This window comes from Rutidosis leptorrhynchoides, chromosome 2 (assembly GCF_046630445.1).
Source record: "Rutidosis leptorrhynchoides isolate AG116_Rl617_1_P2 chromosome 2, CSIRO_AGI_Rlap_v1, whole genome shotgun sequence".
Lineage (NCBI taxonomy): Eukaryota > Viridiplantae > Streptophyta > Magnoliopsida > Asterales > Asteraceae > Rutidosis > Rutidosis leptorrhynchoides.
The window spans coordinates 46,598,046-46,622,614 of NC_092334.1; the positions used below are offsets into that span (position 1 = coordinate 46,598,046).

The following is a 24,569-nucleotide window of genomic DNA, read 5'->3' on the forward strand; positions in this document are numbered from 1 at the left end:
TTTTTTTTTTTTAAATTAGTAACAAAAATCGGTATTTTTAATAAGGGTAGCGTGAATGAAGAAATCAAAACATATGGTGAGAGAATTACTCTTTACCATCTCTCTCTCACTCTTTCCATACTCTTTCTTTGTCATACCCATTCTCCCATCTTATCTGCTATCTCCTGCTTCTTCCAAATTCAAAGAAATCCCTCTCGAACTCTTTCCAAGAAATCGACTAAGGTTACACATGAACCGTTTCCACGAAAAGGTAGATCTGTGTCTCGAAATCAACAACAACAAGAGGTAGAAAAACAAGAACTTGAAGCGAAAATTTAAGCAGAACTTGAAGAAGCATAAACTGATGAAGAAATTGAAGATAGTAATAGAAAAAGTGGCGTGAGCAGAAAAAAGGGGTTAGGGTTTCAATTTGATTATTTCTTATTGCTTTTGAATTTTTCGTTAATTGTTTTTTCAGTTGAAACTCGAGGATGTAAAGTTAGAATGATGGTGTAATTTGTTACCCTAATTGATATGGATTTTAGGAGTACTAAAATGAACGTAACATTATCACATCACATTTGATACTGATAATAGATCGATGATGATGATGATGATATAACAAGAAGAGTGGTACCTAGGTCAGGCCCTTTAAAGGTAATGTATGTCTGTATTACAATGTCGTGTTTTTGAAAAAAAAGGAAAAAAATAAATAAAAAAACTTTGTTACTTATGAAAACAAATGTAGAAGATGTGGAAGCTTTAGAAGTTTGGTGGTTCTCAAATAAAACAAAAATTCTAATCTTATTAACCATGAAGGTTCAGTAACCTTATTCAGTTATTCTACTTCTCTTGCAAATGCAACTTTGTTATACTTGACCGTTCTTGATTTGCTTCTTCCATTGTGGTGTATCTATAACTTCAGTACATGACATGTTGTTTAATGGTTGTTTTCTAGCTGTTATGCTGCACGTGTGCCTAATTTTATTGTGTACATTTTAACTGTTAGGATTGTGCTTTTAGTATGTTTGTGTTATGTATGTCTTATGTGTGGGCTTGTAATTAAAACCCTGCCATTGAAGAAGTATGTGGCTTTGTAAGGGGTCGTTAGATGTAGACCTTTTGTTAATGATTCGGTATTATTGATACTATTCTTGGAATGAAGTTACTGACTTGTATTATCTTTACTCAGATGACAAAGAAAGAGGTGACAAAGAAAGAGAGAGGGCTCAGAAAGATTAGACCTCTGAAATTCTTCTATTGCTGGTAATCGGTGAGTGGGACTAATTGGAGATTGATAGTATTGAATAGCCTCTTATTATATGATTGCCTATGTTGTTTAGATTACCATGCTTTTATTGCTAGTTAGTTACGACTATGTGATGACTACTTGTTATGTGATGCCATGTGTGTTGGAGCCCAGTGCGTCCCTATCGTGTGGTGGCATAGGTAGGAGAGATCAACTTGCGAGTTGAGTTCCTCTTGAGGTGGCCATCATCCATGTTTGTATATGTTTGAATGATGTGTTCGTCGCATGTGGATGATTTATACATTCATGGATGTGCGAGGAACATTCGGTAAACCCCCGTCCGATCAACTGGTGTTTGAGGGTTCGGTCAGACCGTCGATGTCTCTGTAGACTGCACTTGGGTGATGTATGTGTTAGACAGTATTAGTGTAACTGATGTAATGTACTATTGCATGTAGTTAGTTGCACTCACTTAGCTTCGTGTTAATTCCCCTCAATCCTCTCCCTACAGGTTGTTGTTTTTGTAGATATTGCTTTTTGGGGAGAAGACGGGCGTGAAGATGTTATGTTTGACAATACTCACTATGATGTTTTCTAACTTCGTTTTAAACATGGTTGTGACCAGAGTCAGTTACCGATGTTATAAAACACTGTCTTGCGTAATGTTGTAATGTAATAATTAAGGATTAACTTGAACTGTGTCCTTTTGTAAATGTTAATCTGGATACATCTTTTCCTGTTAAAACTGTAATTTGTTGTAGTGTCATGTGGCACCGGTTGTAATGATTTAACATTAGTTGCAAATTACATTGGGTTTGTAATTATCGAGTTTGTCTTATTGAAAATGGTTTAACTAATAATATGCTTCTGCAACGTTTAAAAAAATTGGCGGTGTCTCATATAATGTGGAAAACGTTACATGAGAATGAGGATAAAGTTTTTGGAGGGAAAGTGGTTGTTTTTGGTGGCGACTTTAGACAAATACTTCCGATTGTTCCTAAAGGTAGCCGACAAGACTTTGTGAATTCTTTGTTGAACTCATCCTATCTCTAGTATTTCATTAAAGTATTGAAGCTAACTGTGAACATGAGGCTACAAACCGGATGAAATGGAAGACATTAAAGCGTTTCCAAACTGGATTTAAGATGTGCGCAACGGAACCGCTGAAAGACCAAATGATGGTGATGTTGAAATAACCATACCATATGAGTTTCTAATCAAACAGTCAGAAGATCTAATTAACTCTATTGTAGAGTCGACTTACCCGTATCTAGAGTCGACTTACCCGGATCTGATTAATAATCTATATGACAATACATATTTTTAAGAGAGAGCTATTATTGCTCCTACTCATGAACATTTAGATAAGATTAATGATCGTTTGTTACAACTTGTCTCGGGTGAAGAATTTACTTACTTGAGTTGTGATGGTGTCGATGCTTCTGACACTATATGACAGGTGATTGGGGGATGCAATCTCCAAAATTCCTAAACACCCTTAAGTTTTCAGGTATTCCTAATCACAAGTTGGTTCTAAAAGTTGGTGTTCCGATCATGTTACTAAGAAACATCGACCAACCCCATGGTTTGTGTAATGGTACAAGACTAATTATTCAGCTTGCGAAATTCTTAATAACAACCAGAATTATAACTGGTACAAATATTGGCTTTGAAACCCTGATTCCGCTCATGAAATTGAGTCCTTCTGATAAAACATTACTCTTTAAGATCACTTGAAAGCAGTTTCCAGTATCTATGTGTTTTGCAATGATCATTAACAAAAGTCAAGGTCAATCGTTATCATGAGTTGGCTTATTTTTACCCCGACCAGTCTTTACTCATGAACAGTTATACGTTGCTATTTCTATAGTAAATAATAAAAACGGATTGAAGATACTTATATGTGACAATGATATGAATGTTACCAATACTACAACTAACATTGTTTACAAAGAAGTTCTTCAAAGCGTATGATATGAATTTGATACAGGTTTGTTTGTACGTTATTATTATTTTATTAAAATAATACTAAACTATACACTAAAACAATATTTGTTTTATTTTTAACAAGAAGATGATGAAGGTGGATATGTCAAGTTTTGTTATTATGAGCAGACGTGGGATAATCATGCACGTATTTTGCAAAAAATATCTTCAACCTCTCTCGATTACATTTGTTTGCAAGCGTCTATGTGCAAAAGATGTTGATTCACAAATATATTTTTAGAGTTGTTTATCTATATTTATTTGCAATAAAAAAATATACAAAACTGAAATCAAACATAAATTAAAACAGTATAATATTATGTTATTCCAAACAGAGTTTCACTTAAATACGTTTACCGAATTACATATTAAATTATCTAAACAAAAGCTAATACATCAGAGTCTGTCACGACCCAACATAACACAATAAACCATCGTCTTCCCAAAACATATAAGCTAAGTACCTGCAATGGGGAAAGACAGAGGGGAGTTAGCATAAAACTAAGTAAATGACCTAACTACGATCAGTAACATATAATAAGCAATTACACTAAACATGTCATGCAAATAAGCACGCAAAACCACTAGTGCCATCAAAGATACTCTGGCGGCTTGGCCTAGCCTGCAACCATCGGTTGATCGGACCGAGGTGTAACCGAAAGTTCCTCCTGTATAAGTCATCCACACGCAGGAGATGCATTATTCAGACTTATACCCATCGGCCACCACATGAGGAACCCAACCCCATCGTCGATTCCACTGTCCCCCTCCCATCGTCCCCCTAGCGACAATGGTTTTAAGTTTTTTTTTTTTTTTTGTTTCTTTTTTAATTTTTCTGTTTTTGTATTGGTCAACGTCATATTCGATATTGAAATGAATACTGAAACGCACACTAAACGACCTCCATTTTTATCATTTTCAAGGTCCATATTCGATCTTTTTATTTTCTTCAAAAAAAAAAAAAAAAAAAAAACTTCATAACCAAAAGAATTTTAGGATATTCTCTTTGGGGAAAAAACGAAAACTCTGGGATATGCGTGACATAGAAACCCAAAAAGTAACAAAAACCATCTCACCGTTTTTGGTACTTTAGGTGTTGAGGTGGTCAGTCGCACTAGTACTCATTCAACTCATAGATCATAATAATGTCAATCTCTATTTCCCACTCTCCCTTTACTCTCCGAACCAAGCAACATGTTCATCATCAATCAACAATCAAAACCCCTTTTCTCAGAACAATCAAACCCTCAATTCCCATATCGTCACACCCCCCAAAACACCAACTTACAATCAAACCCAAACCCTCTTTAATAATCCAATCAATTAACCAAAACAACCCTGGTGAGCCTGTGACTGTAATTCAAGCAAAACCCAAATGGGAAGCTGTCTTGTCTACTTTAGCAAGCTTGTATCCTGTGTATGTAACAGTGGGAGGTCTTGTTGCTTGTTTAAAGCCTTCAACTTTTTCTTGGTTTGTAGAAAAAGCACCTGGTTCTTACAGTCTTTCACTTGGGTTTATTATGTTATCTATGGGTCTCACTTTGGAGTTCAAAGATTTGGTCAACTTGTTCTTGCAAAGACCTTTTTCTGTATGTTTTTTGCGTAACTAAATTTATCTATAGTTTCAGGTTTAATTCGGGTAGTAGGTATCAAGGTAATGTAGAACCATGTATGAAATACTAAAAAGGTGGAGCTGTGCGAATATTGAAGTAAAGTTGATAACAATGTTGAATTGAATTTATGTATATCTATTAACTGAAGGATGACCTTAAATAGTCAAAGTTCATCCCTTTATGCAGGGACCATTATGCAATTTATGTATTTGGGTATGTCTTTGAGTTTTAGGATATTAAATTTTCCTCTTGTAGGATTACAAAAAATGATTTAAAATATAAATACTAGTTGATTGATTACCAGTGTGATAAATATACAACTTCAGATATTGGTTTGAAGTTGAACTACTTAGATTTTGGTTTGATTCTTCCTTGGTTCCTTTTGAGTATAGAGTTGAGAAAACATGCAGCAAGATTCAACCTGCCTAGATTATTACAATACAAAATTGGGGGTTGTGACAACTGTTATGATATCTCATAATCTTGAAGTCCTTTATTGTAATACTATATCAAGGTTTTGTTTGACAATGACTCTTCGACATCCTAAAATTTGTAATATATATTTGTGCACATTTGAACTTATATATAAAATAATAAGAAACTGGTGTGGGATAAAATCTCGTAATTTTTTTAGTAGATTTGTATTTCTGTGACTGACTACATTTTTTTTACTCTCCGAATATGCAAAATTTAAGCTGAAGTGATATTTTTGTATCCAAAAACTTGTACTAAAGATGACCGACCACATTTTGTTTCTAGATAATCTTTGGATGTGCTTGCCAGTACACGATTATGCCAGCTTTTGGATTTATCATAAGCAGATTGTTGCGGCTCCCACCGTCTCTTTCTGTTGGTTTAATGTTACTTTCTTGTTGTCCCGGAGGTACCGCTTCTAATGTCGTAAGTATATTTTCTCAACATCATGCTCAACTAAGACTTGTTTTTTCGTTATTCATAATACTTGTTTTCAAACACCCTCGTTTATATTGATGTGTATTGTTGTTACAGGTGACCTTGATTGCTCAAGGAGACGTACCACTGTCAATTGTAATGACAGTATGTAGTACTCTTGCAGCAGTTATTCTTACTCCTCTTTTAACAATGGTTTTGGCTGGTACTTATATTCGTGTCGACGCCATTAAACTTTCCATCAGCACCTTGCAGGTTTACTTAATGTAATGTTTTACAGTTGTTGCTAAACTTTCACGTAGAATTATAAACTGTGAGAAAATTGGGTGAATAGTCTCAAATATACAACAACCTTACAGGATAAAAAAATATTAATACTCCAAAATCCATATTTTTTTGCAGTCAGTATGGAACTGATTTTCTAACCTTTATATAATCACTTAAGGATATTTATAATGAGAATCAGTTCATTTTGACTCACAAAAATCAGATAATCAGTTTCATAATGCACATTCAGATAAGACAATAAGAAACGGTAATAAGTTTCTGACAAAATGGCATTATTTGAATATGATGAAATATTTTTTTGAATAATCTCCATTGTTTACTAGGTGGTTGTCGCACCTGTTATGCTAGGTTCTTATTTGCAGAGCACTTTTCCTCGGGTTGTGAAAACTGCAATGCCTTTTGCACCACTATTTGCCGTTTTAACCTCATCCCTACTGGCATGCAGGTATTGTAAATATACACGCACATTTATGTATATATGTATTATTAGTGTAGTGACTTCGTAAAAATGTTTATCTACTATTTGGTTTCTCAGTGTATTCTCTGAAAACGTTGGTCGTCTGAAGTCGTCAATGGTTCTCACATCCTTATCATCTGATTCGTCTCCTTTGCTCTACACTCGAGCCCTTTTGTCAAGTGAAATGGGCATGGTTTTGCTTTCGGTACTGTTACTTCATTTTGCAGGTTTCTTTGTTGGGTAAGATTTCTATAATTTTCGCTAGAGGTGACCCGTTTTGACACATTTGACCCATTTTTGGTAAACCAGTTGATTGGAGTTTTTATTCGCCTTGACTGGTCAAATGTGTGAAATTCAAATATGTTACCTAACATGAAACCAAGGTGTATACCATATAGTTTATATGATATAAGTGTGTACCTGCAGGTACATTGTTGCAAGTTTAGCTAGATTTAAAGAGCCACAACGCCGAGCCGTATCCATTGAGGTATTACTTTTAGGTTTCAATAGGTCAAGGTGATTCACAACCCATTTTGACACATTCCAAAAAGATGTACCTTATTACTTATTTTTGACCCATCATCCAGTCTGCTTGTTTGCACATCTACTTGGAACTAGTAAATTAAATTTTTTATAGTACAGTATCTTTTTGTACCAAGAGTTTGTAAATATTGAATTATGGTGCAGGTTGGAATGCAGAATTCATCATTGGGTGTGGTGCTAGCGGCATCACATTTCAGCTCACCGATGGTTGCTTTGCCGCCAGCAGTTTCGGCTGTGATAATGAACATAATGGGTAGTAGCTTAGGTTTCTTTTGGAGATGTGTTGATCCTTCTGATTCGCAAGATGCCTCCAAAGATTAATTAATTTGGAGGTTTTACATGTTTTTTTTTTTTTAAAATTATTTGGTAAATAAAAGCTAGCGAGGTTACTCGTTTCTGATCAAAAGATCATCAGCTTGAATTATGAATATTTTTTTTATTTATTTTTGTATGTGGAAGGTTGTGTAATACTGCACAGTTAGTTTTGTAGTATATGGCATTGCTTTCTTCAAGTGACGGGCAAATATGAATGACATAAAGTGAAAGCCTGAAAGGCAAATATGTTTATGAAAAATATAAAGCTGTAATGCAATATACAATCTTCTCCTTTTCTTTATAAAAATGTCTCGTATAAAAATACACAATTAATGCTTAATTTGTATGACATCCTTTCTAATGAGTACATTAAGTTTCTAGTAAACCACTTTGGACTAAATACCCTCTTTATACATCAAGTGTCTAGTAAACCACTTTGGACTAAATACCCTCGTTTATACATCAAATTGCAGGCGGTGTCTTGACTTTTTTTTTTTTAGTTACGGTAATCCCTTCATTTTACAAATGTTGTGTGGGGTTCGTCCGTCTAATTTTCGTTAAATGTTGACATGTGCATTACATGTGAGGATAAATTCATCTTTTTGTAATTGATTTCATATTTTTGTAGATAAAGATGAAGGGTGAAGATGAATTTTGATAGAACCAAAGGGATTATCTCAATAATACAAAGATTATCTCAACAATATTATAAAATCCACAAGGTCTAAATATATCAAAACACTAAGGGTATGTTTGGACGAAAGTAGCTGGAGCTGGAGCTTGTTTTTGAAACTAGTAGCTGGAGCTTATTATTTTTTATAAATGTTTGGTAAACTAGCTGGAACTTATTTTTCAGTTCATAAGCTCTACTTTTTTTCATAAGCTACTACAAGTAGCTTATTTTTTCAGAGCTTATGATTTTCATAAGCTCTACTTTTTTTGACTACCAAACGAAGCTTATGACTTGGAGCTTATTAAAATCATAAGCTCAAGCTCCCATAAGCTTCCATAAGCTCCAATAAGCTACACGCCAAACACACCCTAAAACCACAAGGACTAAGGGTGTGTTTGTTTGTTACATCTGAATGACTGATGGTGCTCAATGGTTCAGATATTCATTGCTAAACCATTCAGAGTTGAGATGGTCTCTTAACTATTAAGCACATAAAGTTTATGTAATATTATCTTTAAATTATATCGATAACACTTATAAAACAAATATATTCCAGTTATCATTAATATAAAAGTTAATAAGGTAAGTTTACATCATAAACATTGCTCATTTAAAACGATTATCAAACTGTAATTAAGAATTAAATTCATTCAGAACCTTTGAATCATTTAAATTATGAATCATTCGGCGCATAAATTAAAAAAAATATTCTAGGAACTATTTCAAAAAAATACGTATATTCTAGGAACTATTAGTGAAACCACATAACAACCCTACCCTCACAAAATTAACGTGCATAAATACTGGAGAACCTCCTGGAGTTTTCTTGTGCGACGAAAGAAAGAACACTGAGGGAAAACTGAAATTTATTCCTAATTCCATTAAACCGAACCTCTAGAACCGAATTCAAGTTCTAAGGTATGAACATGGTATGCCTAACTCATTAATTTGATGTCTAGGGTTAATTTAGATAAACCCTAAGTTGTGTGGGATATGAGTAATTGAGGTTAATTGAGATGTAAGAAGGGTATATAATTGTTCTTGAACTTGAAGAACCCTATCTAATAATAATAATTATGCGAAATTGGGAATTTTGATTGTTAATTGTATTAATTATTAGGGTAAACTAACACAATTAGTCATGAGTTTACTTTATTAATGTTATTATTGAGAAAGTGAGGGTGACAAATGCAAGTGAGATTAGTGAAACTAAGCTGCTAGATATTGTAGTCTGACTTTGTAAAAGTCAGACAGCTACAAAACTCAATGATGAACAAATCTGGAGTTTTACAGTGTGTTTAAGTGTTAATGGTATTGATTGATAAGTATTATGGTTTTGATAATAAAAGAAAGGAAATTTATTGTTTATATGATTAAAGTAAATTGAAGTGATGAAAGTGATCGGTTAGGGATTTCAGTTTGACTTTTAAAAGTCCAACTTTTTTAGATAGGTGGTTGATATGTTCCAGAGTCATAAAACGTCTTAAAACATTGTTTATATTGATTGTTAGGTGCTTAGTACTTAGTACGTGGGATGAGTTCTATTGTTGTATAAACGTTGAGGTGAGTTTTATGGGGGTTAAATGGGACGAGTTCTATTGCTTTATAAACTTCATTTGTATTCAACAATATGTTGATTTTGATTTTATTTATGCTTTAAATTGCGTGCCTTTTATTAGGTTATAGGTATCGTTTTTTCACGAGGACCAGCTAGCTGTTTTAATCCTATTGGATTCGAAGGGGACACCTTACGCTATGCTTAATGATCAGGTTTTCTTGTGTATGATTATGTGCATGTGATAATCTAGTGGTTCAGTAATGACATTCATAATTCTACTGTTTATAAGGTGAAGTTACTAATTGCATAAATCTTGTTTATGTTTAAGGTTAGGGTGCCTATTGGGAGGCCCATTTTGGAGCTACCAGCATGAATTTTGGATGATAATTTGGGTGGTGTTACTTGCACAAAAATACACTTTATTTTGTAACAGCGGGATAGTGGGATGTTGGATGATAATGTGGGTGATGTTATTGGCACAACAATACGCTTTATTTTGTACTAGCAAATTATACCACTATTATATGCATCTAACTTATGTTTTAATGATAGCCCTAAGGGTTATCATTAGAAAACTTCTTTTTTAATTAATGTGAAACTTTCTCACACCTACACTTAGATTGCATATATGTTGGTATAAAATAAAGCGTGCATGAAAGGTGAAACTGGGTTTAGCAAAAACAAATGGATGAACTTCAATTCAGTCCAAAATTTTGTCAACCTAAGTTCTTTTCTTTATATATAAACAAGATTGACTACTTTTATGCATGCCATAATCATCTTAATAGCTTTTCATCATTGCATGATCGATTAAGATTAGTTCAATATCTGTCGCCGAAAAAGTTTCGTATAATGAAGATCTAGTGAAACAATTGCAATCAAATTATCGGTTGGATCCCTTTTCCTTTTTAAATGTGTATCCATATGGGTGTAATTTCTTGAATCTGGTCGTCACTTTACCTGAACCGAAACCATAACCCTCCTTTTGGAGGACTTAACCATAATCTTGGCTCTCCTTTTGGTTTACTCGTTTGTACCAATATGAGTAAACGTGCTTATGCGTTTTTTTTCTTTTGATGTTGGGAAGCCTCGGGCTCCTTTGAAATCCTTAGATCTTGAAAAGATTGATATGAGGTTAAATCAATATACGACATGTATAATGAAGGTGGTGCCTTTATTGAATGGTTTGTTGTTATGTAGCACACTGTAGACACTGGATTATTATTTGTACAATCTAACCGTTAATGAATGTAATGCCATTCCAAGATATGATTTGGATAATCTCTATTGGTTTGACAAAAAGCTCTTGCACTATGCGTTTGGTTTTTGACCCACTAGAATATCATCATTTCAAAGTTGTTTGTTTTCACATGCACTCAAGGAATAGTTTTGAAGAGATTTACGATCCGAAAATAAGAGTTGCACGTTTTTTCAAAGTAAGGTTGTAGTGCTTGTCTGAATGGTTGTGTCAAAACTGGGCATGTTAGACGTCCAGTTAGAACATTCACTGCAACTTTACTTCGAAATGACACCCAATTCTTATTTTCAGAATCATAAATCTTCCTATGTCCAGAACTAGTCCCTAAGTACATGCGAAAATAAACGACTTTGTAATAAGGAGATTCGAGTAGATCAAAAACCAAACTCATGGCGCAATGGTTTTTGTTAAACTGATAGAGATCATCCAATCATATATTGGAATGACATTTGCATTCATTAAGGTTTAGATTGTACACATAATAATCTAGTGTCCACTTTGTGCTACATAACAATAAACCATTCAATGATTGCACCTCATTCATTATACCCATCGTATCTAGATTTAACCCTCTATCGAACTTTTCAAGATATAATGATTTGAAAGGAGCCAGAGGCTTCCCAATATAAAAGAAAGACGAAACACATAAGTCGGTTTACTCGTATTAGTACGAATAAATAAATTAGAAGGGGAGCCAAGGTTACGGTTTCCAAACTGGGTTCGACTAGAAAAGGTCAGCAAAGTGATGACTAGAAGCAAGAGATTCCCACTATTGGATACTCATTTAAACGGACAAGGGATTTTATCGGTAATTTGATTGCGATTTGTTTTGCTAGATCTTCGTTATCAGAAACTTTTTCAAGATTAGCTATTGAACTCATCTTTGACTGATCATGCAATAATGATAAACTAAGATTATTGTGCCATGCATGAATGTAGTCGATCTTATATTTATATATAAAGAAAAGAACTTGGAGTTGACGAAAATTGGATCGAATTGAAGCTCAACTCATTTGTTTTTGCTAAACCCAGTTTCACCCTTCACAGACGCTATATTTTGTATATGCAATTTACAATTCTAAATGTGGGTGTCTAAAAGTTTCACATTAATAAAAAAAGAAGTTTTTTAGTGATAGCCCTTAGGGAGTTAGGGGTGTCATTAAGAGATAAATCTATACCCTATTATAAATCTTGGGAATTGTTGTTCATCTTGCTGACGTGTCAATATACTAAACAATCAAGATTAATTCTAATTAATTTGATAAAATTACACGTGGCCCTATAGACCGACGGATTTCAAACGCAGATTGTCGATTACAGTTTTTTGGGATCTTGCGAATTCATAATTAGGGTTCACCAGATACAATTAGCATGGATGATTCATCGTTTTTTCGTCGAAATTAATTCGTTTTCTAGGGTTTCAAAACCTCCTTTACAATCCGCACATCAAAAATATTTAATCCTTCTGCAATTCAGCCTGTGATGTAACACCACAACGTTTCTTTTTTGACGCTTCAGAGTTTTTTTTTATCTAATTGATGACGGTTTATATAAAGTGCATCATGTATGTTTACTCTATTTGATTTCTCATTATACACAAATGTATCAGGGAAGTTTCTTTGATTTTAAGGTTAAAGAACTGTATCTGTATCAATACAGCAATGCTCATCAATTATTGTTAAATCATCAACTAATGATTAGAGTAAATAACAACGCTATTGTGTTACTAACAATTAAGGTTAAGGCTATGGCTGAAGCAGAAGGAAGGGCCCACGAAGCTAACTTGGCTGAAGACGTTAATAAGAGGATTCTATTAGAACTTGCGAATGCTGAGACAGAAAAATGGGTTTCTGCAATTAACACCACTTTCGAACATATTGGTGGTAGATATTCTTATCAAAATCACTTATAATGATGCCTTGAGTTTATGTATAATAACGAGGTTTCATTGAACAATTTGTGTTAAAAGCTACCTTCAGCATAGATAATACATATACATATTTTGACACATTTATTTGTGAAAGGAGCGATTTTGTCCGTGTTCGGGTTACATGATAAAAGTTCGCTATAAGGAAATGGGCAAATGAGACATTCTTATGGGTGGGGGGTTGTCCAACGTCTAACTTGGGCATACAACCTCATAAATTGTTTCCTTAATAATTTTAGACTATTCTTTTATTAATACTATTACTATTATACGGGATTATTAATTATTAGACAAAATTGCACGGGGGGTCCCCGTGGTTTGTTCAAAACAGCAAACGTAGTCCAAAAGTATTATTTCAACTTGGGGGGTCACTGTGCTTTGTAATAGTTGCATGGGGGGTCCAATCGACTAACTTCTGTCAACAACTAACGTTTTAAACCCTCACATGCCTGGCACATGAGGGTATTTTCGTCTAAAGCATTTATGTACACCCTTTTATACCACCTGTACTCCCCCTTCTCTCTCATTCAATCAATTTAATTTTTTTCTGCTTCAACACTTCATCTCTACTCTCTCTCTTGCTCCAACAATTCCCTCTCTTGCTCCAACAATCAAACGATGGTCAATTGTTATTGTGGAAGGCGTGCAGTGATTTATTTGTCCCGCACACATCGAAACCCTGGGAGACGTTTTTACGGCTGTTCAAAAACGGTACTGAACACATTAACCCTAATTAATTGGTTTTGTTCTTTCTTTTTATTGTTGAATTAATTTAGGGTTTTATTAGTTTTCTGAATGCAGCTTCTTTGACTGGATTGACCCACCTGTTTGTGATCGTTGTAATGAACTGCTAATGGAATTAAGAAGGATGAAGATCATTGTAATCTGTACTTGGATACTTTTGTTGGTGTATGTTAGTGTAGTAGTGTAGTAATGGGTGATGTAAGGTAGTGATGGTGCTGTAATGTTGTTTTTTGGAATGTTAGTGTAGTAATGTAGTAATGGTTGATGTAATGTAGTGAAGGTGCTGTAATGTTGTTTTTTGTTGGATTTGTTGTTGAATGAAAAAAGTAGCACCATTTTGATGTTTTAATTGTTGTACATAAACCAAAAAATAAACCATGTAATATGTTGTTGTCAAACTGGAAACACACGACATACATAAGCCAAAAAATAAACTTAACCATTACAGATATGTTTTGCCATTACATTACATGAAATGCTACCAAAATAAACATCAAAATAGTACCAATCTAAACCATGTCTAAATTCAAACCATTACAAAATACCAAACCAAAAGAAACTGCCCTTGGTACAAAATCTAAACCATTACAAAATAGCTAATCAAAAGCAAATGTTTTAACACATTACATCATCAAAAGCAACTTGTTTCATTTTTTCTTGGTGCCACTTGAATCTGCTTGTTTCTTCCTCTTTTGACCCACATTCTTGCTTCCATTGTTGCTTTGATCCACATTCTGGCTTCCATTGGGGCATCCCCTCTTGTTATGACCATAAACACCACAATTTCCACATGTTGCACTCTTTCCCCTCCTTGACAACTTTCCATTATTGTTCATACTTTCATTCTCATCAATTCCTTTTCTCCTATTCTTCTTTGGTCTACCAGCTTGAGGTACAATGATTGGTGGAAGTAGTTTGTTTGCAGTTGGTTCTTTCCACATACTCCTACCATTAATTGGGTTAATTGTAAAAGCATATGTCCTTTTCCAAGTATCCAAGAAGTAAATAGGGTTCACCCACTTCTCAGGTATACCAACATCACCTGAATTGTCTGCCATGTTCCAAATACTTGCTACTCCATGTTTGCAGGGCATACCAGTAATTTCCCATCTTCTGCAAGTACATATTTTCCTCTGTAAGTCAACAACATATTGTTCACCACTGACCCCTTTCGCTTGATATAGTTCACTTCCACTCCAAAGAACTTGCAACTTATGGGCTTCCTTTGTGATTAAATCAAACATCTTTTGTCCACTTGGTGTAAATGGCCCATTACACTTAGCAATCTTTTTCCTAGTTGTAACAATCCTCCTCATCAAGTATTCTCTAACATATTCTAAGCAAGTAATAATGGGTTTATCTCTAGCATCTACCAACCAACGATTTAAAACCTCACACACATTATTTAACAGCACATCAGATTTAGCCCTACCTGTTTGAAGTTAATTAAACATTGACAAAATATTAAAGAACTTAACAATTCATTTAATATTTAAGAACTGTTACAAAGTATGTAACTTAAGCAATTACCTGTAAAGTGGCTTCTTGACCATTGACATGGTGGGATCTTGGATAAATAGATGTGGCATTCCTTGCTGAATTCCTTCAATTCAAGCATTGACTTTTGAAAGTGAGGAACAGTAGTAGCAGTAGCACATTTCCATAAGTGATTTTTAAATACAAGTCCATTGTACCCTCTTGTTTTCATGTTTTCATGAATGTGCCTCACACAATATCTGTGTTCAGCACAAGGAAAGATTCTCAAAATAGCTTGTGATAAACCCTGGACAAAAACAAGTTACAATTGTTATTACCTAAATTAAAAGTATACATATGTCTTCTAAACAAATCAAGTAATGTATGTAACTTACCTTTTGTCTATCACTGATGAAGGTAAAGTTGGAATTTGTATCCAGATCCAAATCTCTGCCTAAACAATCCAAGAACCAGCTCCAAGAGTTGTAATTTTCTTGCTCAACAACTGCATATGCCACTGGCAGGATTCCATTGTTTGAGTCCAAGCCAACTGCAGTCAATAAATGTCCAGTGGCAGGTTGTTTCATGAAAGCCCCATCCACTCCTAGTAAATCCCTACCACAAGCTTTGAATCCTTGTTTCAGTGGCCCCAAACATATATAAATTCTCTGAAATAGATTTTCTGTGTCTGAAGATTCACATAGTTGTGTTTGAATCTTAACAGTTGTACCAGGGTTGCATCTTATCAATTCCTGTCCATAACATCTAAGATCTCCATATTGGTCTTTATAATCACCTTTCATTGCATCCAAAGCCTTCTTCAAAGCTCTATAAGCTTTAAACTTAGAAAATTTTAATTCTGTTTGTGCCTCAAGTTGTACTTTAACTGCATTTGTTGGTATAGTAGGGTTAGAAGGTAGTTGAGCAGCCAATTTAGTAGCAAGGTAATCAGAGGTGCAATGTTTAATAATCCTAGTAAACTGGCACACATGTTTATCATCTAATCTTTTTATGGACCATCGATTTGTTTTGAGATCTGGTGAGGCATGGAGGACCCATGTACATTTAATATTGTGCTTCCTCTTTTTCCTTTTCTCTTTCAATACCCCTTTATCAGCAACTTGTTTCTTTGCTTTCACCTTTTTTGTCCTTTTTTCATTGAATATTTGACCAACCCCACTTGTACCTCATTGGTTCCCACATGATCACTATTTGAACATTGACCCACATTGGATCCCACCTTAGATCCCACTATATCAATAACAAGACCTTCACATGCAGCCCTTACCCTTCTTTTGTCATTTTTAAAAAGACAATATTCCTCCTAGTTTCAATGGCATGTACTTTAATAGCATTCTTCAGCTCTTCTGACTAATAAACTCTTGGCCTAGTGTAAAGAAACTTGTCTCCATACCCCTCCTTTCCATTTCTTCTTTCTGTAACTCCCTAATTCTTCTTCTCCTTTATCCTTCAATGTTATCCTCATTCTCAAAATCACTTTCAAAATCATCATTGTCTAAATCATCAAGTTGTACACATCTTACTTTTTGTCTACTTTCTTGCTTATCATTGGATTTCTCTTTAGTACCTTTGTAACTGAATTCACCCATATCAACAATTTCTTCCTGTATAACATTCTCTTCATCAACAACAGTATCATTCTCAACATTTGGATCACCCATCCCATTCTTTTTCTCCATTTGAGCCATTGTATCTAAATCACATGTATCTAAACCATCAAATGGGTCAAATGTATCTAAATCATCAAATGTATCTGCAGTAGGTTGAATGTTGTCATACACTGACTCTTGGGTGACACTTGGTTTGTAAACTTCAGGCTCAGTAGTTTGGGTGTTATTAAACATAATTGATTCACTAGGTTGACTGCTTTCACCTTCATGCCATTCCAACATTAATCTTTTTTGCAACTTTGGCTTTTTTCTGCTTCTAACTATAGGAACAACCTCCTCTTCAATCTCTTGCAGTACAAGTCCTTTCTGTCTAGGACTCTGATAAGTTGTTAAGGTGGTGTTATCATGTTCAATGTACACACTTATTTCCCTATCCTCTTTAACATACTGAATCATGTTAATTACATCAATATCACTACCCAGAGCTTCTAATCCATAATCCAAATTAGTTGTTGGTCTAAGAAAGTGATAAAACATGACCTTATGCCCATCATAACCTAAATCTTCCACCATATCATTCAATTCATTAACTGAAAACTTATCTGTATCAATGAGATCAAAATATGTCACATGACCATTCACATACTCTCTTCTTGGAAATGGAGTAAACGACCCACCATGGTGTAACTTTATACTAAATAAAGTAGGTTCACGACCTGCAAAACAAATAATTTTGCCCTAAAACACAGAAATAGTAGATACTGTAAAAGAAGTGGTGAATGTAGAAATTAATACCGTATATTAGGGGTAAATCATAATCCAACTCCTCCGTACGCCTGTGATACAAAGGATTAACCATTTTTACATGCAATTAGGGTTTCAGAGATTGAATCGTCGCCACCAAACTACAATTTTGCATTCAATGAAATAAAATGGTTCCAGCTACCTATTAAAAGGGTGTACATAAATGCTTTAGACGAAAATACCCTCATGTGCCAGGCATGTGAGGGTTTAAAACGTTAGTTGTTGACAGAAGTTAGTCGATTGGACCCCCCATGCAACTATTACAAAGCACAGTGACCCCCCAAGTTGAAATAATACTTTTGGACTACGTTTGCTGTTTTGAACAAACCACAGGGACCCCCGTGCAATTTTGTCTAATTATTATATAGGATATATTTATAAAATGGTCAAAAAGTATTTGGTAGTCGATCCAACTCGATCCCCTTTTTTGAGTGTTGCTAAAAAAACCCTTTTCACTGAAATCTGTTTCGACTGTTACCCAACATGCCTTTCTTGTAGCCTTTGATAGATGGAATAATATACTATCCGTGTTAAAACGATTAATATTTTAATGAAGCGGGTAAATGATCTGTTTTTTAGGTGGATTACGTGCAAATATTAACTGATCAAAACAAGATGGTTGTAGCTGTTGGGGGTGTAACAGCTCTTGCTGCAGACATCTACACAACAAGGTATAATGTTCATTCTCATATAGTCAATATCTTGGTACCGTCTTAAACAATTCATAAATAAATGCTTTTTACAGTTCATTCCCACCCTGTTATTACATTTTAGTATTCTTCTGAGTAAGTTGCTGGTATATTTCAAACTTACTATCAGAAGTCTAAGTCTTCGAACCAATTTGTGTTTGGTTTGTGTTATTTGTGATGCATAGAAGGTGCTAGGGTGGTTTGGAGCTATGTGGACAGAATATTGGGACAACCATCGCTAATCACGGAATCTTCTAGAGGAAAATATCCATGTTCGGGGGTTTTTACTCCTGGGTTGAGCACTCTATCGAAAACGGGACAAAAAGGGTCCAACTCTCAAAATAGGAATGCATTTGGTGAAGTCATTCTTAATACATCTCGCCTAATGTCTTTTTATGTTGTATTAGTCTCATAAATCATCTTACTTGAAGAAAAGGTGGAAATAGGCGCAAGACGTTGACGAGACGATCGGGACCTTAAAAGGTCTAGTTGGACATTTACCAACGTTAAATTTAAAATATAAATATATTAAATATAAATATTTTAAACATAAATATTTAAAAAATAAATAATTACAAATAAGATGATATAGTTATATATATATATATATATATATATATATATATATATATATATATATATATATATATATATATATATATATATATATATATATATATTGGTAGGATCAAGAGGGAAGTAACCATTCGGGGGAAGCAAATTTTTTTTTTTTTTTTCGTTTTTTGAAAAAACTTTGTTCACGAACATTATAGATGAGATGCAAATATGAACATTTAGTAGAGACACTTTTTGATAAATGTTTTTATTTTGGCGGGAAAACGCTCGAAGAAGTAATATATAACAATTATCGTGTTTTTCGAGCGTATTTTGAGGTTTTAGCTATTGGGGTTTAGATATTAGGGTTTAGATATTAGGGTTTAGATATTAGGGTTTAGAAATTTAGGGTTTAGGGTTTAGATTTAGGGTTTAGATTTAAGATTTAGATTGAGTTTTTAACACGAACGGTTTAGAGTTTAGGGTTTAGGGTTTAGTGTTTTGGGTTTATGGAATAAACCCAAAACTCCAAACCCTAAACCCTAAACCCTAAACTCTAAATCGGGCTAAATTTTACTTCACAAAACATGGAAAAAAAAACGTTCATATTCTTCACGAACAATATTATATTGAATGTTATTTTTGTCGATCGTTTTCCTGCCTAAATAATAACATTCATCACGAGGTGTCTCTTCTAAATGTTTATATTTTCGTGTGATCTTGATGCCAGAAAAAAAAATTCAAAAAAACGAATTTTTTTTTTCTTCCCCCCGCTTCCCCCCGATTGGTTACTTACCCATTGATTTATATATATATATATATATATATATATATATATATATATATATATATATATATATATATATATATATATATATATATATATATAAAAACAGGACTGGCCTGAATGGTTGTAGTTTGGTTCCTTTCAACGGTTTAAAAAACAAATCGTTGGTAGGTGGTATTATTAATTATTAATTATTAATTATTATTTTATTATTATTATTAATTAATTATTAATTATTAATTATTAATTATTAATTAATTATTATTATTAATTATTAATTATTATTATTAATTATTAATCTTATATACTAAACCTCCCCCAAATTTGGTCGTTTCAGTTTTACCGAGTTGTCGTTTTGAGTTTGCGTTCACACTACAAATGGTCCTCCAACTTTCGCACAAATTACACAACAACCCTTCAACTTTACACTTTTTTAGGGGTAAAAAACGTAAATTTATAATTTAATTAAAATAAAAAAACCTTACTCCACCCGAATTTATAACGGGTCCTATCTTCTCGCTCGGTGCGAGTTAAATTTTTCCGAGGTCACCGTTCAACTCGAAAAAATCTCACGAACCCAACGGGACTAACTATATGCAAAACGGACATCGTTAAAAAAACACTAAATAACGGGCCCTATATTCACGCTCGGTGCGAGTTAAATTTTTCCGAGACCACCGTTCAACTCGAAATAATTTTACGAACACAACGCGACTAACTATACGCGAAACGGACATCGTTAAAAAAAATAAATATTTCGGGTTATATTACATACATATATATACATATACAAAACGACTAACTATACGCGAAACGGACATCGTATATCCAAATTGAACCGCGCGTCGAATACAACCGCAGCAACGCGCGGTCGGATTTTTTCTAGTTACTATTGGTTAGGAATCATCAAACTATTCTACTCCGTATTAATTATTTGATGGATAACACTATTTACTCACATTCTAATTGATGTTTATTTATTTTTTTAAACGACGCCATTGGTAGGGTTAATGATTTTGGTCCACTCAAGCATTATGGGAGATTTGAAGAGCTAAAATCGGAATATATAAGTCAATCCGATTGATTTAGAGTATATCGTATTTAAATGATATTAGTTTGCTATTATTTATAGACAAAATTTCATTCCTCGTCCCTGAACTTTACATCAAATTTGACTCCATGTCTTTTTTTTTTTTTGTACATTCCTCGCCCTAATGTATCAAAAATCTACATCCCTCGTCCTCCCGTCTACTTTCTGTCAAAATCAGCCGTTACCTCTTATCACGTGCATATCATGTAGGGGTATTTTTGTCATTGTTTTGTCTTATTCTATGATATAAACGCTCAATTCTTCACAATTGAACTCAGATCAATTTAGGGTTTTCTCCCCCAATTCTTCACACGATCCATTTTTCATTCGGATCCCTTTTTCATTTTGCATCTCCTGCGTAAACCATAATAACAAACAATTATAATGTAACACCCCGTTTTCCCGTGCGCGTTTAAAGGTACAACCTTAATTATTAGCACGCTTATAACTTGTTCGTTTGTGTGATTAAGTGAGCCAAGTGTTAGTTTAAGTGTAAGTGCATATATGTATATGTGTGTATATATATATGGGTATATTCGAATGCGTACGTGTACGCGTATACGAATGTGTCGTGATGGCATTGAGTCATGTGAGATTTAAGGTTGAAGTTTAGACGTGCATAGGAAGGGTGAATGAGGTGTGCTAGTTGTATGAACCTTCGTTTTATGATTTGTTGTCGAAGTGACCAGGAACAGGCCAATGCCGCGCCGCGAGGAACGGGGCCGCGACGCGACAAACAAAGCAAATCCAGATCAGAACTTGAGTTAAGAAGGGTCGTTTTTCCTTCTTTATGTCGCGCCGCGACAAAGGAGCCGCGCCGCGGCACCTCTGCAATTCTGACTCCGAATTCTATTCAAATTAAATAGGGTTTAGGGGCAATTTGGTCTTTTCGCGTGTAGATCTGGTTGGAGCCTTTAATATCAACCACTTATCCTATTTTTCTTATTTCTTTTCCAATTTCTTTCACATTTTCCTCTCAAATCCTAAAACCCAATTAGATTAAACTCAAGATTTGAAGGTGAAGTTTTGTGAATCAATCCTAGAAGCTAGAATTAAAGTTGTTCATCGCATCTCTAGCTACACGTTCATAGTCTTGGTAAGTTCTAACTCTAAGTCTTGAGTTTTAACTAGTTTAAGCTAGGGTTTGGTTCATATGGAACTAGTGTGACCCATTTGGGGGTTAAATGGGTGGGTTTTGGGTTGGATTGTTGAAAGGAAACCCTAAATAGCTATTATCTAGGGTTTGGTCTTGTGATTTGAGGTTGTAAGTGCTAAATGTTGTGGTTAGTCATTAATACACTTTTAAAAGGATGAAAGAGTTGTTATTGTGTGAGTTTGACTTGATTTGTGAGTCAAAGAGTCAAAAGAGCACTAGTTGACCTAATCGGGTGAAATGGTTATGAAATACACCAAGTTTATGTTGGTTGATGTTATTAAACCCTAATCACCAGCTTTTAGTGATTTATGACGAGGCATGGCCATTAATGGGCGGTTTTGGTGTAGTTGAGTCATTTAACGCAAACAGGTCCTTAAATGTTCAAGAGATGTGGTTGGCATTTAATTCAACTAGATTGTATGTTAATAAATGCATAATGTAATAGGTACGTTACATTGAAGGTTTGCAAGCTCGGTTAGCTTCCACAAGAGTCTTGAGGTGAGTGGAATGATTATGCATATGTGTATATAATGTATTTACTTATACGAGATTCGATGTGGGTTTAAGTTTAACGCCCCGTCCTAATCCATCCGGACGAAGTCCATATCGATTATAAACGATTCACAACAGTTGATTACATCGCGAGGTACTTGACCTCTATATGATACATTTTACAAACATTGCATTCGTTTTTGAAAAGACAAACTTTCATTTCATCGAAAGTTGACAGGCTTGCATACCATTTCATAATATATCCAACTATAATTGACTTGATAATAATCTTGATGAACTCGACGACTCGAATGCAACATCTTTTGAAATATGCCATGAATGACTCCAAGTAATATCTATAAAATGAGCAAATACACAGCGAAAGATTTCTTTCGTACCTGAGAATAAACATGCTTTAAAGTGTCAACCAAAAGGTTGGTGAGTTCATTAGTTTAACATAAATAATCATTCCATAATTTTAATAGACCACAAGATTTCATATTTCCATTTCTCATAAACATACGTCCCATGCATAGAGACAAAAATATCATTCATATGGATTGAACACCTGGTAACCGACATTCACAATATACATATTAGAATATCCCCATCATTCCGGGATCCTCCTTCGAACATGATATAAATTTCGAAGTACTAAAGCATCCGGTACTTTGGATGGGGCTTGTTGGGCTCGATAGATCTATCTTTAGAGTTCGCGTCAATTAGGGTGTCTGTTCCCTAATTCTTAGATTACCAGACTTAATAAAAAGGGGCATATTCAGTTTCGATCATTCAACCATAGAACGTAATTTCGATTACTTGTGTCTATTTCGTAAAACAGTTATAAAAGTTGCGCATGTATTCTCAGCCCAAAAATATAAAGGATAAAAAGGTAAATGAAACTCACAATACTGTATTTTGTAGTAAAAATACATATGACGACATTGAACAATGCATGGTTGGCCTCGGATTCACGAACCTATATCAAGTATTAACACATTATAGTATAAATCAATTAAGTTTATATATTTGTTATGTATTAATTATTCTTATAATATATTATGATACTTATTTGATATTTAATTAATGTTATATCAATAATATTAGTTGAAACATAATTTTATATAATATTAGTATATTTTATGTAATAATATATTTACATATATATCTTTTGTTTTGCAAAATTAATAATTGTAGAAATACCTGACTAAGGATAATAATAATAATATTAATAATAATAATAATAATTTTTAAAAGTATAAAACTACCTTAGGAGTCAGTTTTAAAAAGATTGCACCAAGCCGGGCTCGAACCCGAGACCTCTCGCTCACTCATCAACACCCTTAACCATTTCTCCATTTCAGTTTTTCTGATTTATAATACAAACCCAAATACTTATCTATTATATGTTTCAACCCACTTCATCTTCTTCACCAAAATCTAAACAATCAAACAACTTCATTCTTAATAGTCAATCATCAAAATGGTTTTAGGACTTCTAAACAAACATGAAACAAAAAATAAAAATGTGTTCATGATATAAAAAAAATGAGAAAAAAAAACAAAAAAAAATCCTACTGCTTGCTAGTAGCTAGAAAAAAAAAATTTGTTTTCAATTTTGAGTTCGTTTTGGACAATCTTTACAACATGAAACATGTTTCAAATCATTCCTAAAAACTATTGAAATCGTCAATTGAACTTAAAACATCAAAACAAGCTCTAATTTCTCCAAGAACAAAACAGTTGACTTTTGACAATTTAACTTTGACTCGCAAATTCGAATTCGTTATTAAGAATTGGAACTTGAGATTTTGCAGGAAGTTTAAGTAAATGATTCCTAACAACTCTGAATTTTTAGTTTTTGAAATTTGTTTCGAATTTACGTTAGTGTATATTACTGTGAAGAACTCAAGAACTCAAAAATTGATTTTTAGATTAAGAGTGTTATAGGTTATGATTACAACATGAATTGTGTTGCAAATCATTCCTATAAACTTTATGGATCATCAAATTAACTGGAGATATCAAAACAAACTCGAATTTGATTCAAGAACACTTAGTTGACTTTGAAAACCAAAACTTTGACTCTCAAATTAGAAATTGATAGAAAGAATTGAAGATTGAAAACTTACAGATAGTTTAGATAGACGATTCCTAACAAGACTGCATTATTACATTTTGAAAATTCATTCGAAATCTAAATATGGTGAAAAAAATGAATGTACAGAGTGTCGAGCTTATTTTGTGATTTTTTATGTTTTACTTAATGAATTGCAGAATAATTCTTTTATAGAGTGATTGCATTGATCTTAATTGAGTTGTGAAATGGACATCTAACAGATTACAGACAGAAAACAAAATTTGAAAAAGTTGGATTGAAATGGGTAACG

General features: G+C 33.8%; 3 protein-coding genes and 1 long non-coding RNA gene across 6 annotated transcripts; 2 read left to right on the forward strand and 2 right to left on the reverse strand.

Moving 5' to 3' along the window:
- Window positions 1-4,340: 4,340 nt before the first annotated feature.
- LOC139890819 (sodium/pyruvate cotransporter BASS2, chloroplastic-like) lies at window positions 4,341-7,557 on the forward strand. Its single transcript, XM_071873734.1, has 7 exons — window positions 4,341-4,803; window positions 5,587-5,727; window positions 5,836-5,991; window positions 6,348-6,469; window positions 6,560-6,721; window positions 6,908-6,968; window positions 7,169-7,557. The coding sequence occupies exons 1-7, from the start codon at window positions 4,360-4,362 to the stop codon at window positions 7,343-7,345; spliced, it is 1,263 nt and encodes a 420-aa protein (XP_071729835.1). The 5' UTR covers window positions 4,341-4,359; the 3' UTR covers window positions 7,346-7,557.
- A 1,237-nt stretch (window positions 7,558-8,794) lies between these two features.
- LOC139890820 (uncharacterized) lies at window positions 8,795-13,024 on the forward strand. Of its 3 annotated transcripts, none has more exons than XR_011773450.1 (4): window positions 8,795-8,930; window positions 9,692-9,782; window positions 9,899-10,030; window positions 12,438-13,024. It is a non-coding gene; the product is annotated as an uncharacterized lncRNA (long non-coding RNA). The 3 variants fall into 3 exon arrangements; XR_011773451.1 differs by having other exon boundaries at window positions 12,567-13,024; XR_011773449.1 differs by having other exon boundaries at window positions 9,899-13,024.
- A 1,122-nt stretch (window positions 13,025-14,146) lies between these two features.
- Window positions 14,147-14,743, reverse strand: LOC139887847 (uncharacterized). Its single transcript, XM_071870898.1, has one exon. The coding sequence runs from the start codon at window positions 14,741-14,743 to the stop codon at window positions 14,147-14,149; it is 597 nt and encodes a 198-aa protein (XP_071726999.1).
- Window positions 14,744-14,904: 161 nt separating this feature from the next.
- Window positions 14,905-16,277, reverse strand: LOC139887848 (uncharacterized). Its single transcript, XM_071870899.1, has 5 exons — window positions 16,264-16,277; window positions 15,371-16,154; window positions 15,194-15,282; window positions 15,030-15,102; window positions 14,905-14,931 (listed from the first exon to the last, which is right to left on the reverse strand). The coding sequence occupies exons 1-5, from the start codon at window positions 16,275-16,277 to the stop codon at window positions 14,905-14,907; spliced, it is 987 nt and encodes a 328-aa protein (XP_071727000.1).
- Window positions 16,278-24,569: the final 8,292 nt, after the last annotated feature.